Genomic DNA, 21,635 nt, shown 5'->3' with positions numbered 1-21,635 from the left:
AAAAAAATTAAAAATAATTCAAAAGGCTATTAATATTACCATAAAATACACCAATATTATCTATATATAATAGCATGGTTGGATAATATGATTTCCACCATTTTGGCAGCAAAGGCAAGGCCCTAGCTAGCCACCACGTCTCTGGGCATTGGCCAGGTGAGAGAGGGTGAGGATTTTCTTGGCAAATCGTTATAGCACCATGAGGAAGACCTTGTGAATGGACATGTTCCGGTTCAAACAAGCACCCCCACCCACAGAAACATTAGCAGCAAACCTATTAATGTTCTCTCTCGTTACCGAAAGACTTTGTTGGATAAACTGATGCTAGGATTCATGCATTTGGGCAAACCCCGATTGAGCCACAATCTCGTTTGGGTAACAAGTTTTATATGCCGGAAATACAAGAATCTTTGATCGTTAAAGATCAGAGACCACCATGATGTAGTCGTTTTGGTTTGATTCTTGTCTCAGTACAGGATTGTACGTAGAACAAAATAAGTTGGATTAGCAGTACTGAAAATAGTTACACCCACTACAAGATTTAAGAAATCCGAAAGGCCAAAGCAATCTAGTGGTGCTTGCTAATGGCATCTTCTCCTATCTATCAGATTTTGCTGTGTTTGTTCCTCTACTTCAATAGTAACTCATACAAGAAAATCTGGGGAGTACTGTGTTTGTAAGATATAAAGGAACGAGTATGTTTTGGAAGGTTTAATGGAGGTTTTAGAGATAAATAGCAACGGAACAGGTGAAGCAAATTTGAAGAGAACTGGAAGACCTGGGTTTTACCATTCGTACAATACAGCTAGCTGCTATGCTGTTTTTTCCTTGCTGAACAAGAAATTGGATGGACCAAGTTTGCTACATATATTAGCTTGATTAAGCATGTTACAGCCAACAAGACAATGGCTGCTCCCACGAATTGGTTCGGGTCAGGCTCATTTAGCCAAGGAGCTCGTGTTAGCCAGCAAGACGACGGCTGCTTCAAAGGATTAGTTCAGGCTCATGCAGTTAAGGTCTTGAATTCGAATCCCTTAACTAGATTCTTAGTAATGTTGTATTTCCATGTCTAATTAGTCCCACCGACATATGTACTCGAAGAAGAGACCTCTACCCAGTGGAGCTGTAGAAGGACCACAATAGAGGAGGCCATTTGATGGTTTTTGCGTAAATTTGTGGCACAAACAAAAAAGAGATTGGCGTGCCTTAAATTCCATTTCTCATGAAGTGACATAGGCAGAACTGAACTCTATATTTCATTTCATATCTCTGATGCTTTGCAGGAGCAAGGATCACTAAATCATACACCCTTGCAGTACTGCCAAGAACAAACTAAATCTAATGTACGTTCGTTGGTATATTTAGTGCCCCGCAATCTATATACAGTTCATAATCGCAACAGTTCAACCATCAGTGCAATAGAAAAAACAACTGAAACATAAACCTTTTTTTCAAATCTCATGCGTTGCAAACATTTGTAATACAATTGCTGCCAGACAGAATTCTGCTCAACAAAATTCTGCTACTGTTATTCGCTGTCTGAGCTACTAAATACTAAGAGCTCCAACTTCTGCGGAATCATCTCCTCTTGATCTTCTTACACTTTCTGTGGATATGATAGTCGAAAGTCAAATTAAATGAGATATACAATTCCAGTATGTTTGAATTAAAACTCGAAGCATCTTGGAAGAATTCCTAGTTTCAATATACACATCACTTTATTTCTACTATCTTTGAAGTCAAATTAATCTGTGAAGTAAAATACTTTAGACAGTCACCGACTGTTTTGTGAAGTAAGAAACAAAGGTTCAAGTGCATGCAGGATACCAACTCGACCAAGCTACTAGCAAGTAGGAACTCAAAGAATCACATCTCCGGCATATGAACACCTTTCAGTTTATTTACATAATTTCTCAAGGTAATGAATGGCACTCTGTTTATGATTGTATTTTATTCTCTGCACAAACTTGAAAGACTGACACTGAAAAAGATGGCCAGAAGAATAGCCAATTAAGGCTTCAGGCAAGCTATTTTGCAGGTGAACTTCATCATGGTTGTTTTTTTTTTAACCTGTATCATTACTGTCAAGTGCATGAGTAAATTCACTAACAAAAGAACCAAAAACCAAACAATTTCTCACTTTTGTTAAGATTGCCTTAAAAAGACAAGGCCATATGCTGCAAAGATATTTGAAAAGAAGCTATAACCAGATTAAGAGGATCAGAAAAACATTGGATAGGGTCAAACAAACCATTGAGACCAACATGGAATACATGTCTCAAAGATGCAAAGCCAACAAAAACCTGAAGCAATGGAAGAACCATAAAACCACCTATGAAGCCAACCAAGTTATACATTCACATTTGATATGCAACGCTAGAAATCCATTGAAAAGGGTAACAGTCCTTTGTCAATAAACTAACTAGAGAACTAGGACCAAGATTCCCCAAAATTTTGCAATATGGAAAGCAACAACTGAGCTACATACTAAAACCATATCTCGACCGAGCTTAAGAGGATCAGAATGAGACCACAAACATTATGTGAAAACTTTTCTCGATTGCTACCACCACTGCCATGATACATGAAATCCAGAAACATGTACAAGACAGATCAATCTGCCAAATTTTGAAGTTTATATTAGGGCATATAAAAGGAGATGCACAGCACACATAACAAAATTATGTCTCAGATGAGACACCATCAGGTTCTGTTGAGAACGAGGACATTATGGGATGAGAAAGCAAAGTTTCCCAAAACCTTGCCAGAGAAACCTGGTAACAATACAATCATGAATAACCCCATCTTTGTGCTGCAGGACCACCCCCACTCCCACAGGTCCGATGGGTCAAGGAACAAATCGTTTAACTTACAATTCCATTCTAGTTCCAGATTTTTGTCAAGATCAGCTCTTTCGTATGTCACATTCAAAGGAAGTTCTACACCAAGCAAGTACTGAAAACTACATGAACTCCTTTATCCTGATCACCAATAATTTGCTAGACAACACATATACTTCAAAAGACACAAACACAAACATAGACAGAAAGCCACGCTACCGACAAGATGAAGGCCATCATGCATCCAACTGTTATTTATTAGCAGAAGCAGGAGTTAAAGAAGCAATTGAGTTACATGAAAAATCATATGCCTTTCAAGACTAATAAAAGAAAATAACACAAAACCACCCAAATATTTTGATATTTTAAATTCCAAAAGTTAACCAGCTGTAGTGGAATTGAACAAGAACCACAAGACATCAGATTGATTAAATAATTGAAAACAAGGTATCAAACAGAAACCCAACAAAGAAAAAGAAATATATTTGGGATGGCCAGTAAAGAAACAGCAATTGCCTGATTGAATTAGATAAGAGAAAAATTGCAGGTACACAAGATAAGGCAATAGACAAGGCGAAAAGAAAGAGTCACCTAGTTTTGAAGGAAGAAGATCAGCCAACATGAAAAGGACCAATATCTCCGGTTCTAAGAGAACTAGCAAGCTCATCAGCAATAGTCAAGCAAGTAGAAACCAATCCTATAAGTCCCATCCATACCATATTTGCAATCCATATAGCCATGCTCCATGGCATTGCCATTTCTCCTCTCTTACTCTCTCTGACGCTTTCTTTCCTTTCCTCTCCCTTTTAAGATTTCAGCTTTCAAGAGAGAAAGATAACCCCATTTCAGGATCAACAACCTGCTGTCCAAAGCTGCTAGTTACAGATGATGAAGTCAAAGATTTGGAAAGACTTTGAGTGTTTTTTTTTATTTAAAAAAAAAATATAACCTCCCGACAAATTTTTTGGGAAGCTAGCACACCTCCAGGTGTATTTTTAGAAACAACACTTTCTTAAAAATAAAAAAATAAAAAATTCTTTTTTTAATATAAAGGTTTTTTTTCTATATTCTTAATAATAATTTATTTACATTTTAATAAGATTCTTTAACTTATTAGTTAAATAATCATCGATGAAAATAATAAATTGTAGTCAATTAGTTGTTGTAAGTTTAGATTTCAATAATATTTCTTAATTAAGTAGATTAATCAATAAATAAAATTTTAAAAATAAAATGAGTTAGTAAATCATTCTATAACTAATTTTTTTTGGAGAAAATCATGGATAAAACTCCAATATATATATATATATGTATATATAATTGTTTTGTCTATTTCTTAATTAGTCATCTATCATGAAAGAATTTCCAAAAATTTTATTTGTGGAAACACCTGATTTGTGAGAGTGATTTTATTCCCAAAATATTGTTCTACTAAGTTAAAAATGCAATTAAAATTTGATTTGACTATAATTAGTTTATTAAGGAACACAGATGAATTTTAATTTGATTAAAAATGCTATTAAAATTTGATTTGACTATAATTAGTTTATTAAGTAACACAGATGAATTTTAATTTGATTATAACGAATTATTTTAATTTATAATTATCATGATTATCAAATAAGTTGAGAAATTCCATTGAATCTTAAGAGGATTATATTTGAGAATAAAATAATATTAGCCAGTGAGGAGTTCTTTTTTCATGATTTGTTTTTTTATTTCTTTGCTGTGGTTGATGGTCTTGCAAGCAAGGACAGTGCTCTGTCTTGGGACATGGGTTTTGTGGAAAATTACGCCCAAAAAAAGGGGCAATCTTTGATGTTACAATGGAAGCTCAGTTGAGTTCTTTTGGACAAGAACCTGATTGGCAAATGAAGGACACGTGGCATGGTGCCCAGGGATTCAATTCTCGTCGAGAGAGACAGGGAGACCCATGTCAATAAAAGCATTGATTGTTAAAAGCATTAAATAAAGAAAAGCTGTAACCCATAAGTAATACACATGACATCTTTAATAAAGTTGCAATATATATATTTATATTAGAGTTGGTGCTTGGATGAGCCGGTGTATTTTTTAATTTAAGAGTTTATAATTATATAAATTTTTAATAGTATTAAAAAAATTTAAATTTAAAATTATTAAAAAATAAATTTAAAATTTAACTAGTTAAGTTACCTTTTAAAATTAAAAAATATTTATTTATTTTAACGAGAGTGTTTTTACACCACACATCCAATTTAAAAAAAATAAAAATTTTATTATATCTCGTAATTTACATTTTAAAGTTAAGTTAAGTTAAATTAAATTAAATTACATAATATTAAGAAATAAATATTTCTTATTTTGGTTTTTTATCTAATTGTGATCAAGGAGAAGTAAATGTATGGTATGTATTGATAAATATTGTTTTTATCTCTCATGTGCCTTGAACCAAGTTAGAATCCGATTATAAATTTTAAAATTTAATTAAATCATGGTGTCCAAATTATTTTAATTAAGATTGGTTGTGATAAATGTTTTTTTAAATCCAATTAAATCTCAGTTATTTTGAATTTTAAACCTATTTGAGTTTTTTCTTAAATATTTTTAGTAATCAATAAAGCTATTGTTTAATTAATGTGTGCTTATTAATGTGGGGTAAAATGATTTTGCAAGTTAAATTCATTGAAATAATATAAAAAATATTAATTTAATATATTTTTTTTAATGAAAAACAGTTTAAAAAAGAGGCCAAGGTCATGCTTATTGGTTTGGATGAAAGCCCTAATACCTGCTTTCGACCATCTTACGGATTCCACACAGGGCCATGTTTATCGGGCCTTATATGGCCAGGCCCGAATGAAACATTCAGAGGCCTGTAATATAATGGGCTGAGCCCATAACTTCACTCAAATTCCCGCTCCCTCCCCTTTTCAGTGTCCCATTCAAATTTCATCCCCCACCTCATGCAAAGAAAGAAGATCCCAAAAGAGAAGCAGAGAACAACCCCATTCAAATTCTCTATCTCTCTGAAAATGGCTCCTCATTTTGTGTTTCCAAAAAATCTAAAATCCTTAGAAGAAGAAAACGAAGACAATCGTCTCCACGTTCTGAACCCAACCGACGTCGCTTCTCTCCGTCTTCCTGAACTCGAAGAATTTGTCAAAGGTCAGTTCCATCCTTACTCAATCCCACTAATTACACTCATGCTATCATGTTCTACTTCTTTTCAACTTGGTATTTCTCGTTGTTTTTGTTTATTTCTCGACAAGGTAAGGGTTTAGTTTTGTTTGTTTTTCGAGAAGGTGCGGGAAAACAAAAGAATTTTTTATATTTTAGTGAACTGTTAATAATAGGGAAAATAAACTCTTAACTTAGTTGTTCTTATGAATCATAATAGAGTGAAACAGAAAGATTTAGTTTTTATAAAAAAAATTATTAAAAATTTTGAATTTTTATAGGATTAGGTGTTTTAAAAATGTAATTAAAGAGCTCAATTTCGACGCTTTTTAGCAATTAATTTTAATTGTGAATGTAATCTTGAATTACTGATGGAAAATTCAATTTTTAATGGTTTTTTAGACTCTGATCGATTTTTTTTGTTGGATTAGGAGTATCCTTTGATTTGTCGGATAAAGAGATATTCTGCATTGAGGAGCAAGAAGTGTTTGATCACGTATATTCGTTAGTTAAGGAGTTTTCTAGTCTAACTCCATCCTGTAAAGTCAATCTTGTGGAGAGTCTTCGGTCGAATCTAAGTGTTTTGCTCCCAAATGTGGATTCTCTCTTGCGCGTTTTTCAAGGTCAGGATGATGATAATGACAATGGGAATGAGACTCCTCCGGTGCTTGATCGAGTTTCTTCTTATCGAAATGCTCTTAAAATTTACACATTTTTCCTCGTCAGTATTGTTCTATCTGAGGAGTCAAGTGCTAGTTCAAATAACAAAACTAAGGTAATCTATTTGCCATCATGCTACCTGAAGGGATTTTTAGGTGTGAGAGTGATATTGGGTTTGCTGTTTTATTTTTTTTTTGAATTTTGTGTGTGCCTGTGCGTGTGTGACTTGTTGGGTGTGATATTGTTGTTGGATTGGTTTAGATGACAGGGCCTAATAGGAAGAAACAGCCGGTACATTCATGGAATTGGGAACCACAGAGGGGCCGGATACTTAATTTGATTGCTAATTCACTAGAGATCAACCTTGCGTTGCTCTTTGGATCGACAGACCCTGATGAAAATTATCTTTCTTTCATTACAAAGTAAGCTTACTTAGTAATGTTGTTCTGCTTTGACTTGCCATAATTATGTTTTGGTGCTGTGTTTGAAATTTTTTGATTTGGGGTTTTACAGAAATGCATTTGGTTTGTTTGAGAATGCAACACTTATAAAGGACTCTGAGACAAAAGATGCTCTTTGCCGAATAATTGGGGCTTGTGCTACGAAATACCACTATACAGCACAGTCATGTGCTTCAATCATGCACCTAGTTCACAAATATGACTATGTTGTTACCCACATGGCTGATGCGGTTGCTGGGGCTGAGAAGAAGTATGCTGATGGCACCCTTGCCAGTTCTTTGATCAGAGAGGTTGGGAGGACTAATCCAAAAGCTTATGTGAAAGACACTGTTGGGGCTGAAAATGTTGGGCGTTTTCTTGTAGAGCTTGCTGATCGGCTACCAAAGTTGATTTCAACTAACATTGGGGTCTTGGTCCCACATTTTGGAGGAGAATCTTACAAGATAAGGAATGCTCTTGTTGCTGTTCTGGGGAAGTTGGTGGCAAAGGCATTTAAGGATGTTGAGGGTGATGTCAGTTCTAAATCTGTTCGTCTCCGCACAAAGCAAGCCATGTTGGAAATCTTGCTTGAGCGCTGCCGAGATGTTTCTGCTTATACCAGGAGTCGGGTTCTTCAAGTTTGGGCTGAACTATGTGAAGAGCATTCTGTTTCAATTGGTCTGTGGAATGAGGTTGCTGCAGTTGCTGCTGGGAGATTGGAGGATAAATCTGCAATAGTTAGAAAAGCTGCAATAAATTTGCTTATCATGATGTTGCAGCATAACCCTTTTGGTCCCCAGCTTCGAGTAGCTTCATTTCAAGCAACATTAGAACAATACAATAAGAAGTTGAATGAGCTTGAACCAGAAAAAAGTGCAGAAAGTGTTCTGGATGGATTGCAATCTGATAATGAGACCTATGATGGAGGTGAGGTGGATGATGTTAATATAGAAGAACCAGTTAAGGAACAGCAGGAGAGTTTAACTGACAGTGTGCCTACTCTGGAAGAAGGGATTCCTCAGAAGGATAGCTCAGTGCCTGATATTGGGAATTTGGAGCAAACCAGGGCTTTGGTTGCATCTCTGGAGGCTGGCTTGATATTTTCTAAGTGTGTATCTGCCACAATGCCTACGCTTGTCCAGTTGATGGCTTCATCTTCAGCCACAGATGTTGAGAACACTATTTTGTTGCTGATGAGGTGCAAACAGTTCCAAATTGATGGTGCAGAGGCTTGCCTCCGTAAGATGTTGCCATTGGTAGGTTTTTAATTTTGGTCATGCCTGGGAAATAGTGACACTGCAAGTTAGGAAGCAAAGATGATGTATTCTTAATTTTAAGGTTGTCTACTCTGTACTTATAGTTTAAACTGTTGAAATTAATGCTGTCATCATTGCTGGATTCTGCAGGTATTCTCTCAGGATAAATCCATCTATGAAGCTGTGGAGAATGCCTTCATTACAATTTATGTCCGGAAAAATCCAGTAGATACTACTAAGAATCTTTTGGATCTTGCCATACATTCAAATATAGGAGATCTTGCAGCTCTGGAATTTATTGTCAATGCATTGGTTTCCAAAGGTGATATCTCCACAAGCACAGTGAGTCCCTCTTATCATATGATTTTGGAGGTTTTAGTTGCTGTTAGTAATTAATTCAAAGTTAAAAGGTGTTACTTTATATTCTTTTACTTAATATTCATCTGTTCATGCCACTTCAAGATCTCTCATAAAGCATTTGTTTTTGCAGATATCAGCATTATGGGATTTCTTTTGCTTTAACATTAGTGGTACAACCCCAGAGCAAAGTCGTGGAGCTTTATCAGTGCTTTGCATGGCTGCAAAAGCGTCCCCTGGAGTTCTTGGCTCACACTTGCAAGATATTATTGATATTGGCTTTGGCCGTTGGGCTAAAGTGGACCCTTTGCTTGCCAGGACAGCATGCATTGCCATTCAGAGATTGTCAGAAGAGGACAAGAAAAAGCTGTTGGCTAGTAATGGTAGCCGTGTGTTTGGTTTCTTAGAGAACTTGATTAGTGGCTCTTGGCTTCCAGAAAACACATGGTATGCTGCTGCTGATAAAGCAATAGGTGTCATATATACCATTCATCCCACTCCGGAAACCCTAGCTGCTGATCTTGTAAAGAAATCTCTTAGTTCTGTTTTCATTTGTAATGGAGGAGATGACTTGCAGAATGATATTGAAAGTGGCAGCGCTGATATTCTTACAACAGTTCAAGTAGCAAAAATTAGTAGATATTTATTTGTCACAAGTCATGTTGCCATGAATCAGTTACTATACATAGAAACCTGTGTTCGGAAGATCCAAAAACAGAAGCTGAAGAGGGATAAATTGGGAGCCGATGGACAGAATGCTCATAATAATGGTATAAAACAAGATGATACACCAAAGGTAGGTTGAAAATTTCGTACTATACATCATTTGTCATGTACAACAAACTCCAGCTTTTAATTTGGAATATCTCTTTGACTATTTGTTGCAGGATAACATCAATGCGGAGCTAGGTGTTTCTGCCTCTGAAGATGCAATTCTGGATACGCTCTCTGAGAGAGCAGAGAAAGAGATTGTTGCTGGTGGTTCCAAAGAGAAATATTTGATAGGGCTTTGTGCACCTTTCCTGTCGAAGCTTTGTAGAAATTTTAGTTTGATGCAAAAGGTGATTCTATTAGCTTTTCTGGCTATACAAAGCCTTCGCGTTTGCTTTCTTCTTTGAGAGATTTGTGTATGACATGATGCAATCATCATCTTTTGTTTTCCATGAATAATTGAATATACTCCAATTTTTCAGTGAAACTAACAGGACTTTATGTTATTCAGTATCCTGAACTACAGGCATCTGGAATGCTTGCTCTTTGTCGATTTATGATTATTGATCCAGATTTTTGGTGAGACCTCCCCCGTTCTCTTTCTCTCACTCACGCTCATGTAAAGCTTATGCCTAACTTCGGGGTGAATGTGTTCTCAGTGATGCAAATCTCCAGCTTCTCTTCACAGTTGTGGAAAGTGCACCATCAGAAACTGTTCGTTCAAACTGCACTATTGCTCTTGGAGATTTGGCAGTTCGGTTTCCTAATCTGTTAGAACCATGGACTGAAAACATGTATGCTCGCTTACGAGATCCTTCGGTTTCTGTTAGGAAAAATGCTGTGCTGGTGCTTTCACATCTCATATTAAATGATATGATGAAGGTCAGAGAACCTGCTAATCTCTTTCACCGTTCTTTCTCTGCTATTTTAATGATACAATATCTGATTCTGGGCATTTGCTTATCAGGTTAAAGGTTATATAAATGAGATGGCTATAAGATTAGAAGATGAACAGGAGAGGATTTCAAATCTCGCTAAACTTTTCTTTCATGAGCTGTCAAAGAAAGGTAAATATTGATACTTAACTAGTAATGCCATGCTAAGTCATTTGGTCATTTCTCTTGGAAAATGGATGCTGAATTGTTTTCGTAACTATAATGCAGGAAGCAATCCTATATATAACTTACTTCCAGATATACTTGGCAAATTATCCAACCAGGAGCTGAAAAGGGAGACTTTCTGCAACATCATGCAATTTTTAATTGGGTCCATTAAAAAGGTATAGACTATAGACTGCTCAACTGAGTTGATTTAGCAAGTATTTGCCCTTAACAATGACTTGAACATTATACTTCCCTGATTCTCCCCAGGACAAACAAATGGAGTCTCTTGTTGAAAAGCTTTGCAACAGGTTCAGTGGAGTGACAGGTATGTCTTTATTCATTATGCTTCTGTCCACAGTGTTTACCAAGCTGATGTGATCGTATGGTGTCAGATCAAGTCTGCTGTGTTATGCAATAGTACACCGAGTACGAACTTACTGGCTGAGAGAATATGATCTTATTCAAACTTGTTTGATAGCATTGATTTTAATGTTTAAGTGATTTATGACTTTTGTACGGTGCATGTGCTACACCATACTTGCAAATTCAGCTATTTCAATTATTGTTAAAATTTGTTCTAAAAACCATCACTCACGTAGATGCACGAAACCATATCTCCTTTATAAGCATGAGATTGTAAATGTACTCTCATTTCCTGTGCATAGAAGGAGATGCTCATTGCTTTTTCATTTTTAATTATTATTTACAAGTGCATGCAGACTTTTCCTGGACTACTTGGTCTCGAATCTTACACTGCCTGCTTTTAGGACAAAACAGAGGAAGGAAAAGAAAAACATGCATCGATGGAGATGTTCCTTTTGTTTTTACGTGTAGCACATGATTTTCTCCCATGCTTGTTAATATATATATATATAGTTCTTCAAAGATGATTTTTTCTTTACTGTGTGGACTGCTCTATTGCTGCAGATACTAGGCAGTGGGAATACATCTCGTATTGCCTCTCCCAGCTAGCATTTACTGAAAAGGGAATGAAAAAACTCATTGATTCATTTAAGACGTTTGAACATGTCCTGTCTGAGGATTCTGTCATGGACAATTTTAAAAGCATAATCATTAAGGTATTGGATTTCTGTAATCCTGTTCCTCTTCCATCCCATCATTTGTAATGATTTAATGGTATGCTTTCCATTTTCATTATGTGCAAACAGGCTAAGAAGTTTGCAAAACCAGAACTTAAATTGTGCATTGAGGAATTTGAGGAGAAGCTTACTAAGTTCCACATGGAAAAGAAAGAACAGGAAGAGACAGCAAGAAATGCCCAAATTCATCAGCAGAAAATCGGTGGCATGGAAGGTTGTGCGGTGGCTAGAAATGAAGGAGAAGTGAGTGAAGGATCAGATGTTATTGAAGGTTGGTACAGTAATATAAAGGATCAGATATATATATATATATATTCTTTTTGGAAGGGGGTGCTAGTTTCAATGTTTAATGTCTTGGAACTTTCCCCGTGCTTCCAGATTTTCCTAAGACATTTATCGCTATATTTTGGAAGCTTTTGAATTACCTAGCAATAACATCTGATCAAACAATGTACATGTCAGATGACATTCTTGAATCCTTGATATCTTTTTCTACTGATGAATACACCCCTAAAAGGTAAGAAGTATCAATAGGATATTTTGTAGATTCAGCCTTTCCACAAAATGCTTTGGAGGTCTGATCAAATCTTCCTCCATTTAGGTGATTAGATGTACTTAAGCCTTGGATTTTGCTAGGATATATTGCCAGGCATCGTACTCGTGCTTATTGTGTGCCTGTTCAAGATACAACTTGTTGACTCGGATGTCTTTTTCAGGATTTCTCTGTTTTTTTTTTCGGTTATCGATATCTTGTTTTTGAGTGTGGAACGCAAATGTAGTGAACTATTTACTGATTTTAATTTCTCTTTCGGTACCTTGGTTCCTACTAATTTCAAATGCATCTCATCTTTTCAATGTAACACATTTTGTTTTGTAAACTTTAGTTCCATCTTGAATAGGCTTCATTCGTTCCAAAGGGTTAAATAATTGATGGAACCTTAGTGAAGGTGTAGCCTTTCAGGGCCATATTACCTGGACGCACTGCATTGTTTGTGGATATGGTATTGGCATTTAAGCAAGGAATGTTCGGTTCAACTAGCCTTTAAAGAATTGTGTTCCTGTTTGTAAGATCTGTGCTTATAAATGATACTTTCTGCCTACGCTTGGTAACCAATGAAGCAGATGGTGAAATCGATGATCCATCAATGGAAGAAATGGTTCAATCATCGGATTCTGAGATCAACAGCTCAGGTGAATATTCAGGTACTTCAAGTGAGGTGACAGGCATGGAGTCAGATGGCACTGAAGTGCAGTCAAAAGGTCATTCAAGTTCTCCGACTCTGTTCTAACTACAGTCAACTGTTTCCTACTGTTGCTATAATCTGCTATCTTTTACAGTGGCCTCCAAATCTAGAGCTACGGAAAGCAAAGTGAAGGGTGAGAGTGGTGATATTTCTGCATCAACTAGACGATCCACCAGGTCAAAGCAAAGGTAGGTTTCTAAATATTATCTCCATGCGTATGTATGTGCCGCATGCTCGTGTACAAATTTCCACAAGAAAAAAAAATCCACGAGAATTTGGCCTTACCCATGATTGTCAGAGCTGTTGCTGTCGTCTCACCGTATCAGGTCCATAAAAGAGTGACAAATTTTTTATGTGATCATGCAGATAGGAAAAAAGAGAGAAGTAGGGGTAGCTTGCAGACCAGTCGTTGCTTTTCCATAAATGAAGAAAAGTAAAGTTTCAAGATTTTGAGAAGGTATTTGTATCATATTGCTTCTTTTACTTAAAGAATGGCTACAAAGATGTATCGCAGTCTGTATGCATTTGTGTTATGAAAAAATGCACCACGCAGTTCTGGAACTTTACTTTTTACCATTTTTTGCTTGATGAATTAAAAACTTCTTACGTCCACTGTTTTCACCGTAAAGATTCTATTTGATTTAGATGATCTCAGCCAATTTTATTAAGAGGATGTCATTGGCAATGAAACGCCATGAGTGCAATCAAAAGAAAACAAGCTTTTGAAAATAATTTGATAGAATTCATAAAATTAAAGGGGGTAAATATCATAGATGATTCCAGAGAATTCATACACCATCAAAATGAGCAAACATAACCCGCATGACTTTGCAAGCATATCCATCCACACTGTAATTCTAAGGAGAGAAGTTAACAATAGATTATAGGAAATGTTTGATATATGTTGGAATTCATTATTAGAATAATAAAGTTTAATAAATAACTGTTGAAAACGATTAAACTCAATTTGACTTAAAAGTTGATACGGTAACTCGGCAATTTAGAGCTTAATTCGGACCATGTTTTATTATGAACCATTTTTACATTGATACTAGATTACTTAATAATGGATTAACTCGAAGCCTGTTAAGTCTTTTTTAATAAAATTAAAATAATATTGTTTACTCGAAATGATATGACAACTCAATAACCCACGCTTTGCAAGGTCTGAATCTGATAACCATGCATGATGGCATCTCTCTGTAAAAGCTAAGCTTAAGGAGCTCGTTCAGTGAGATAAATTAGGAGAGATTATTTTTTATTTGGATTAGTTTTTATTAAAAAAATAATTAAATTATTTTTAAAAAAAATTAAATTGATTTAAACTAATTGGTTTTAGTTTGATTATTTTAGAGTAAAAATCAGTTCAAACTAATTTGACCCAATTTTTTTAGTTTAGTTTAATTTTTTTTTGATTTGGTTTAGTTTTTTTCAATTTAGTTAGAGTTTTTTTAGTTTGAATTCAGTTAAGTTTTTATCAAAAAAATAAACCAGTTTTTTTTTTTAAAACTGAAATTGGTTGAAATTGATCAATTTTGGTTCAATTTGATTATTTTAGAAAAAAAACTAATTCAAATTAGTTTAACTTGATTTTTTCAGTTGATTTAGATTTTTTCTGATTTAACTTAGCTTTTTCAATTTGGTTTGATTTTTATTAAATTTTACTTTGTTTTTTCAATTTAACTTGATTATTTTTTTGTTTAACTTAGTTTTTACTATTTAAATTCAGTTTAGTTTTTTCAGTTTTAAACTTATAAAATCAAATTAAATTAATTAGTTTTTTTAAATATAATTTAATTAGTTCTTTTTTAAAATTCAGTTTTTTCTGATTTTTTTTCAGTTTAATCAATTTTTCATTTTTTTTTACTCACCGCTGATATAAATCAACATGATACTATTATCTTCGTCTGGGAACGTGGTGTTAAAATGCATTAATGTCCCTGACTAAAGAATTAGGAAAAACTAAAGGGTAGTTTGCGACGAGAAAAGATAAGCTTTGGCAACTGGCAAGACTCTGATTGCATTCAAGTATGATAACAAAAACGATGCCAATTTGCAGCAATGCTGCGCACTTTGCAGGTTATCAGACTGGCAAAAAACAGGTCAAAATTGATCTATTTTCCATCAGATACCAAGATATCTTCACTTCCTACCAATCGAGGAAGCATGGTAACCTGCTCTTTGTTGTACAATCAAGCTCTCAGAGTTACTGAATAACTGTATGTGTTTACATTCTTCAATCTAGGAACCAAAAACAAATCGATTACGTTGAAGATAAAAGTTTCTCTCTTCTCCAAATGGGTTATATTTCTTCCTCTTCGAAAGGATCTCTTTCTGGATAGTCACCAACCTGAAATCATATAGAGAAGGCTCTGTTCATCAAATCCACGAACAAAATGAGCAGTTTGATATCAGACATTTAACATTAGAATGATCTAGATTTCATATGCATGAAATTATATCTACCCCATGTCTCTTACAGTAATATGATGTGTATTTTCATTGGATCATCAGTGAAGGACAGATCCAGCACAGAAGCATCATGAGAACATAGTTCTATACAAACCTTTACTTTGTCTGGCCTAATCATAGCACCATGAAGTGGAGGAGAGTCAAAGTAGCGCACTCCCTTTACCCTGAAAATGTTCGAGAAAGAAATAAATAATTGGACGCAACACAGAATGATCTATGAGAAAGATTTTAAATGCCTAATAGCATAGCACAACACCAACAATGTAAACCACGGTACCAAAAATGAAGACAGCTAACTTGGTCAAAATCGCTCAAGAGGTTTTGGTTCATGAACTATACAAATACCTACACATACCCAAGGCTGTGTGATTCAAATTTTCAGTACAACAGACTAATCAAAGAACAGTAATTCTGTAAATGGCAGGCCATCTGCGTATGTAAAAAGGAATTGGTGAAATGCCCAACAAACTCATGTACAGTCAATTCAGACACCATTTACCACCAGAATTTGGTAATACTGACTTTTGCAAGAAATTCCAACATTGAATCAAAATAACATTTAAGACTACCTATCTATTCCTACACAACATCATTGATATTCTGAAATAGAGTATGTCAGCACGATTTGACCAAAATAAAGAGAGACAAAATTTATCCTGTTTTCCTACTGAAATGCAAGACAGATCCAAAAGCACCACATTTCGAAGTTCCTATGAATAACACAGAGTGAAAGAGAGAGAGATTAGTATACATACATGCCATCATGTTTTCCGAATGGTTCATCAAACTGAACTCCTACCCAAAAACCTGGTGCGAGAGTTTCCGCTCGACCAACATATTTGACAACCCCTCTTTTCTCCCCTGGATCAATTTCACATCTATCACCCACCTAATCATATGGAGAATTGGAAAATATATATAAAAAAGGAAATTGTTGAATAAAGAAGTGGATAGGAAAAAAATGGTCAACAGATTTGCTGCAAGGAAAAACTCAAAATGCAATGGAGAAATAAAGTTAAGAATCCATTCACGCCATGTACCTAAAAGTGGATACAAGATTTAACCCAAAGTCTCAACCATCTCTGAAACCACCAAAACCAAGAAAAAAATTGTGAAGGGAATAACTGACCTTGATATTTGCACACAGGTCTTCCATGTAGTCATCTGTTATCTGTGAATGAAACACAAATGAGAGAACTAAATTTCCCCTCACTAGCTCATAGAATGCTGACAAAATCACTTTTTGAATCAAGATAAACAAACACACTGAAAGAGGCCATTGCATATACTTCCACACTACATTATCGAAGCAAAAATCATGATTAAAATAGCACACTCAAATTTTCAGGCACAAATTTGAAACTAGAGCACCTTACTACATGCAGATTTTCTCCTTACATGGCATGGTACTTTCTCACTTGAACTCATAATTAGCACAAATGGACTCCAAGTGAACGCGAGAAAGGGTGTGCGCATACGCACTGAAATTACTAAAAAATTAATTACTCTCACTTGGGTTGTCACTCAAAATTTTCCACTCATATTATTGCCAAAAAAAAATTAAAGAACAAACAATGGGTAAAGAACGTTAAATCACTGAAGATTACCTTAGGCGCAAAAGCTGATGGATTTTGCGCTGCCATTTTTTCTTTAAATTTTCTAAAAGTGCCTGAAAAGCGCAAAAGAAATAAATTCCTTAACCAGTAAAACCCAAAATGTGGCCTGCAGGCACAACATCTACTCAAAAAAAAAAAAAAAACTTTTTACATTCATAAAATAATTATTAAGAAATTAATACAATCAAATAAAATCCAATTACTTACCATCACGTTTATCATAAGCTTCTTCAGAAATTGAATATTTCTCCACCGATGAAATATCTTCCAGCCACCCACCAGCTGTTACTGATGAAGGATCCAGATCTATTATATGCAACCGATACCTTTTAACCCAACAAATAAAAACCCATTAATCATTCAATTCGAGAAACCCAAAAACCCTACATTTCCAATCATCAAAACCATTTTTTTTCACTAACCCATCATAAGGAGAGTAGAAACCAAGAGGTCTAGAATCATCAGTTAAATTAGAGATTTTTGAGTTTGCATCATCATAAAGCTCAAGTTGCATTGAATTCACTGAAGTCCCACATTTTCTCCATAGCTTATCTTTAACAGCTTCCACTGAAGACTAAAAATAATACAAATTTATCCAAATTTCACTGAATGAAACTTGTGATTCAGCTAAAAGTGTTTGTGGGTTTTGTACCTGAAGTGAGAAGCGAATTTCAGCAGAGAAAGACTTGATATTGGAGTGAGTGACTCGTAAGAGGACTGCCTCGTCAGGTTGAATCTGGAAGCGAGATGATGCCATTAGAGAGATTTGAGAGATCGCTGCTAAACGATAACAACACCGCCCTCGTTTGCTGTATAATGTTTTTTTTAATTTTTTTAAGAAAGTGATAGGCCCACCTGAGCTCACAAAAACATAGGGCCCCGCTGCTTTCTGACAAATCCATAGGTCCGTCGCTATTAGCTCGCTTCTTAGTCCTTTAATAAGCCCTTTAGTAAATGGGTCGAGTGTCATGCTTCTCAAAGATGGTCCATATGTTTATATGAAAAAAACAAATCTTTGACTAATCCACAGGCCCATCACTATCCATCGCATGTTAAATGCTTGTTGACTGCTGCTGTAATTGAGCCAACATTGTAACTTCCTTCTTACGTAACTGATAATCTCTTCTTCTTATTATTCTTTTTATTTTTTTTGTAGGTTTGTTTTAAAATTCAATGGGTTAGCAATTCTGAATTTCCTTTTCTTCTGTGATGCTTTTGCAGGGTCTTTCATGTGGGTTTTTGCCTGCAAGTATTTGGTTTAAAAAGGAAAATAATTTGAAGGGAAAGAATTTGATGTTATCAAAGAATTTGGAAGTCAATTGCTTGAAGGATGCAGTTATTCATGTTAGGAATCCAGCTTTGGGTGATGATGTAGCAAAGTGTTTAAATGGTAAGCCTTTTCTGGTTATTGTTATTGTTATTTGAATTTATGGGTATAATGAAAAGCATGCTTCTTTTTGCAGAAATTGAGATTAAGAAACTTGGTATTTCGACAAAATTGATGAACTTTGAGAACGAGTTTGATCCATATGGTGCAATGAGTACACCACTTCACCACACAATTACATTTAAGCAGGTAATGCTGTTAGGACCTATAGGATTAAAAATTATGCTTATAATATAAGGTTAAATTTAAATTTGATTGACCAGTATTATCTTTAAAATCCTGTATTAAAGATATAGCAACACCAAAATTAAAAGAATTAAGATATGTGACAAAAAAAAATAATTAAGATAGTATTTGACATTGTGTTTTAAAAGTGTTTTTAAAATAAATTATTTTTTATTTATTTTAAATTAATATATTTTTTATGTTTTCATATCATTTTGATGTACAAATATCGAAAATAATTTTTTAAAAATAAAATATTATTATTTTAATATATTTTTCAATGAAAATTCTTTAAAAAAAATCTCTACACCTAGTTAATCTCTCTCTCTCTCTCTTTTTTATAGAAATTTAAGTGTTATCTTTATACATTGTGTGTTATAGATGACGGGGTACATGAAAAGTGAATGTGTAATGTTGGTAAAATTTTGATGTTTTTGTCATGCCATATTTATAACGAAAATGGGGCTAGAAAGCATCAAGTTTGAACTGCATGTGATGAGAATAGGAATAGAGAGCTCAATTAATCATGGACATTCGTACAAGAAGCTTGTGCAAGTTCGTATGCTTTCGACATGGACGTAATTCCCTTTTTTATCTACTATTTTCTTGTTCGTATTTCATACATAACACATGCTTAACATCAATATTTCATTTTTTGGGTTTCAGTGAATTTGTTTTTCATGCTTTATATTGCAGCCATCAGCTATAGAAAATGGTCAATATGATCATCCTAGGAGTGGAAATTAATCTTACTATGGATGCCTTATAAAGGTATACGTTTTGTTTGTTGGTCTATATAACGCTGGAAAGCAGTCTTCACAAGTATTTATAGGACCAACTTAGTTGTTTCTCCTTCCACCTCCTTTTTTGCAAACTTATTTCTGTTTGTTCTTATCTTTAGCCTCCTGGCAAAGCTAGATAAAGGAGATCGAGCATTCTGCTTCACAAGTGGAATGGCTGCTTGGACTGCTGTCACTCATCATGTTGGAACAGGTGCTTTTCACTCCTTTTGCTGTCTCTTCTTTCTACATACAACCAGTATTTTATCCACCATGCCACACTATTACCTGTGTTTCAAAATACCCCCTGCCTGTTATGGTCTGGAGATCTGTAACTGGCTCTAAACATGTTGCTACATGTTCAAGGTTATGCGGTCCATACTCAGCACATGTTTATGCAAACTTGTGTCTGTAGAATGTCTACTTCATTCTTAATATGGCCAGAGATAGTTAATCCTGATGTTGCGTGTAAATTCTTATGTTAATCTGTTCAAATGCCATCTTAGGCCAGGAAATTGTTGTTGGAGAAGACATTTATGGTGGTTCACCTATTGTTGTCAAAAGTAACTCCAAAAACTGGAATTGTGGTGAAGTTAGTATGATTTCTTTATTTCTTGTTTATCATTGTCCTGCTGTATCTGAAATCTGAGATATTTATGCTTAGCAATGTGCAGACGGGTAGATACAAGTGATCTACATGAAGTTGCATTTGCAATTGGTCCCCGAACAAAGCTCATGTGGCTAGAGAGCCCAACTAGCCCTCGTCAACAAATTTCTGATATTCGTGTAAGAGTCTTACTTTCTCAAAGTTAAGAAATTTGTTTATCAATAAGTATCGTTATTTGACCATTTGTGAGTTTTTATATGGAAGTCTTTGCTGTTAATGGTTTATGTTATTTATATTATGCATGTATGAATAAATACAACTTGGCAATCGTGCTTGATACTGTGAAAAAAGAGAGTTATGGTTGGTATATCTTTTCCATAATTAAAAAGGTTGAGCAATAGTGACCCGTGATATTAAAAAGGTTGAGCAATAGTGACCCGTGATGCTGTGATATATTGTCCATAACTATTCTCCCTCTTTCTCTTTTGTATTATCTGTTTTTAAGTGCTGTCAATTGTTCTTGTGTTTTTATATCTGTATTTTTTTACGATGGTTTGCTGGTCTTGTCAATGTTTCAGAAAATTGCAAAGATGGCTCATGCATATGGTGCACTTGTATTGGTAAATAATAGTATTATCACAGCCGTTGGAACTTGGAACAGGTCTGGCCGATGTTTTGTGGTCCTAACATTTTAGGAACTGCAGTTCTTCTAGTGCTTAGTTTTGAATTTTGTGATGCACTCAGCGACAAAATTTAAAGGTGGACATAGTGATGTCATGGCAGGCGTGCTTGTAGTAAAAGGGGAAAGTATGTGGCTCCAACTTGTGTATTTCTTAGTGCATTTGTAAGGGATGTCTTTTGTTTCCTTTGCTATCTTGACGTCTTTTTTCTAATAATTGTGTACTTGTTGAAAATATTATGTTTATCTTTTGAGTGGAGAGCTTGTGAGCAAACCTTAATGCCTAACAATTTATTGCATTTGCAAACAGTTCATCCTGTTTACCTCCGGCAGGAGAATGGACAGAAAATTGCGGAGTTCCTTTCATCACATCCACGGGTGAAGAATGTAAATTATGCTGGTCTTCCTGTTCATCCTGGAAGTGATTTGCACTGTTCTCAGGTGTGCCTGACTTTAATTGTAGCTTAGATATGAACCTTGTTCTTGCAATGTGAAACCTCTTATATAACAAGGCCCTTTTTGCAGGCAAAGGGTTCAGGATCTGTGCTTAGCTTTTTAACGGGTCACCGGCACTCTCAAAGCACGTTGTTGAGACTACCAGATATTTCAGCATAATCAGTTTTGGTAATCATTTTTCCTACTCAAAGCTTATCATGACTTGAAAATATTTTTGTGGGAGTAATTTAAAATCCAATTGATTAAACCCGGCCCTGAGATATCTGCATGGTGAAAGATGATGTTGGAGAGATACGGGTTTGTTCCTGCATAACTATTATCTTTGCACATTAGAATATGAATGAGTGTGCAATGAGAGAGAGAATGAAGCTCAGGTAAAAAGGAACGCCAGAGGGATTTTGGAATCAGCTGGTTACTCCATGCATGGTATTGAAATCTTATGTCATGGGAGATCACTGGCATTCAAGATCCCCACAGCCTATGCATCCCATATTTCCTTAGAGCTAAGGTTGCAAATCTCTTGAAAGTTCCATGAGAGAGGTTT

The 21,635-nt window shown here is 35.1% G+C and overlaps 3 protein-coding genes and 1 pseudogene across 7 annotated transcripts; 2 read left to right on the top strand and 2 right to left on the bottom strand.

Annotated features, from left to right (window-relative positions):
• Positions 1-1,233: 1,233 nt before the first annotated feature.
• Positions 1,234-3,798, bottom strand: LOC105127614 (uncharacterized). 4 transcript variants are annotated; one of them, XM_011028979.1, is made up of 2 exons: positions 3,432-3,798; positions 1,234-1,606 (listed from the first exon to the last, which is right to left on the bottom strand). In XM_011028979.1, exon 1 carries the CDS (start codon positions 3,596-3,598, stop codon positions 3,452-3,454), a length of 147 nt encoding a protein of 48 aa, XP_011027281.1. In that variant the 5' UTR covers positions 3,599-3,798; the 3' UTR covers positions 1,234-1,606; positions 3,432-3,451. The 4 variants fall into 4 exon arrangements, with proteins under 4 accessions (XP_011027281.1, XP_011027278.1, XP_011027280.1 ...); XM_011028976.1 differs by having other exon boundaries at positions 1,234-1,619; positions 3,432-3,797; XM_011028978.1 differs by lacking the exon at positions 1,234-1,606 and adding an exon at positions 1,830-2,081.
• A 1,965-nt stretch (positions 3,799-5,763) lies between these two features.
• LOC105127613 (binding protein) lies at positions 5,764-13,480 on the top strand. 2 transcript variants are annotated; one of them, XM_011028974.1, is made up of 17 exons: positions 5,764-5,987; positions 6,431-6,774; positions 6,921-7,081; positions 7,173-8,355; positions 8,506-8,697; positions 8,846-9,508; positions 9,600-9,773; positions 9,935-10,002; positions 10,083-10,305; positions 10,391-10,490; positions 10,587-10,702; positions 10,794-10,851; positions 11,454-11,605; positions 11,696-11,897; positions 12,749-12,886; positions 12,965-13,058; positions 13,237-13,480. In XM_011028974.1, exons 1-17 carry the CDS (start codon positions 5,786-5,788, stop codon positions 13,238-13,240), a joined length of 4,074 nt encoding a protein of 1,357 aa, XP_011027276.1. In that variant the 5' UTR covers positions 5,764-5,785; the 3' UTR covers positions 13,241-13,480. The 2 variants fall into 2 exon arrangements, with proteins under 2 accessions (XP_011027276.1, XP_011027277.1); XM_011028975.1 differs by lacking the exon at positions 13,237-13,480 and having other exon boundaries at positions 12,965-13,063.
• Positions 13,481-14,862: 1,382 nt separating this feature from the next.
• On the bottom strand, positions 14,863-17,805 carry EMB2804 (tubulin folding cofactor B). Its single transcript, XM_011028973.1, has 8 exons — positions 17,611-17,805; positions 17,381-17,532; positions 17,166-17,284; positions 16,950-17,011; positions 16,472-16,513; positions 16,098-16,231; positions 15,437-15,506; positions 14,863-15,220 (listed from the first exon to the last, which is right to left on the bottom strand). The coding sequence occupies exons 1-8, from the start codon at positions 17,713-17,715 to the stop codon at positions 15,173-15,175; spliced, it is 732 nt and encodes a 243-aa protein (XP_011027275.1). The 5' UTR covers positions 17,716-17,805; the 3' UTR covers positions 14,863-15,172.
• A 309-nt stretch (positions 17,806-18,114) lies between these two features.
• On the top strand, positions 18,115-21,393 carry LOC105127609 (cystathionine beta-lyase, chloroplastic-like; annotated as a pseudogene).
• Positions 21,394-21,635: the final 242 nt, after the last annotated feature.

The sequence above is a fragment of the Populus euphratica genome, unplaced genomic scaffold (assembly GCF_000495115.2).
Source record: "Populus euphratica unplaced genomic scaffold, PopEup_1.0 scaffold13.1, whole genome shotgun sequence".
NCBI lineage: Eukaryota > Viridiplantae > Streptophyta > Magnoliopsida > Malpighiales > Salicaceae > Populus > Populus euphratica.
This window is presented reverse-complemented; position numbering and strand designations above follow the sequence as displayed.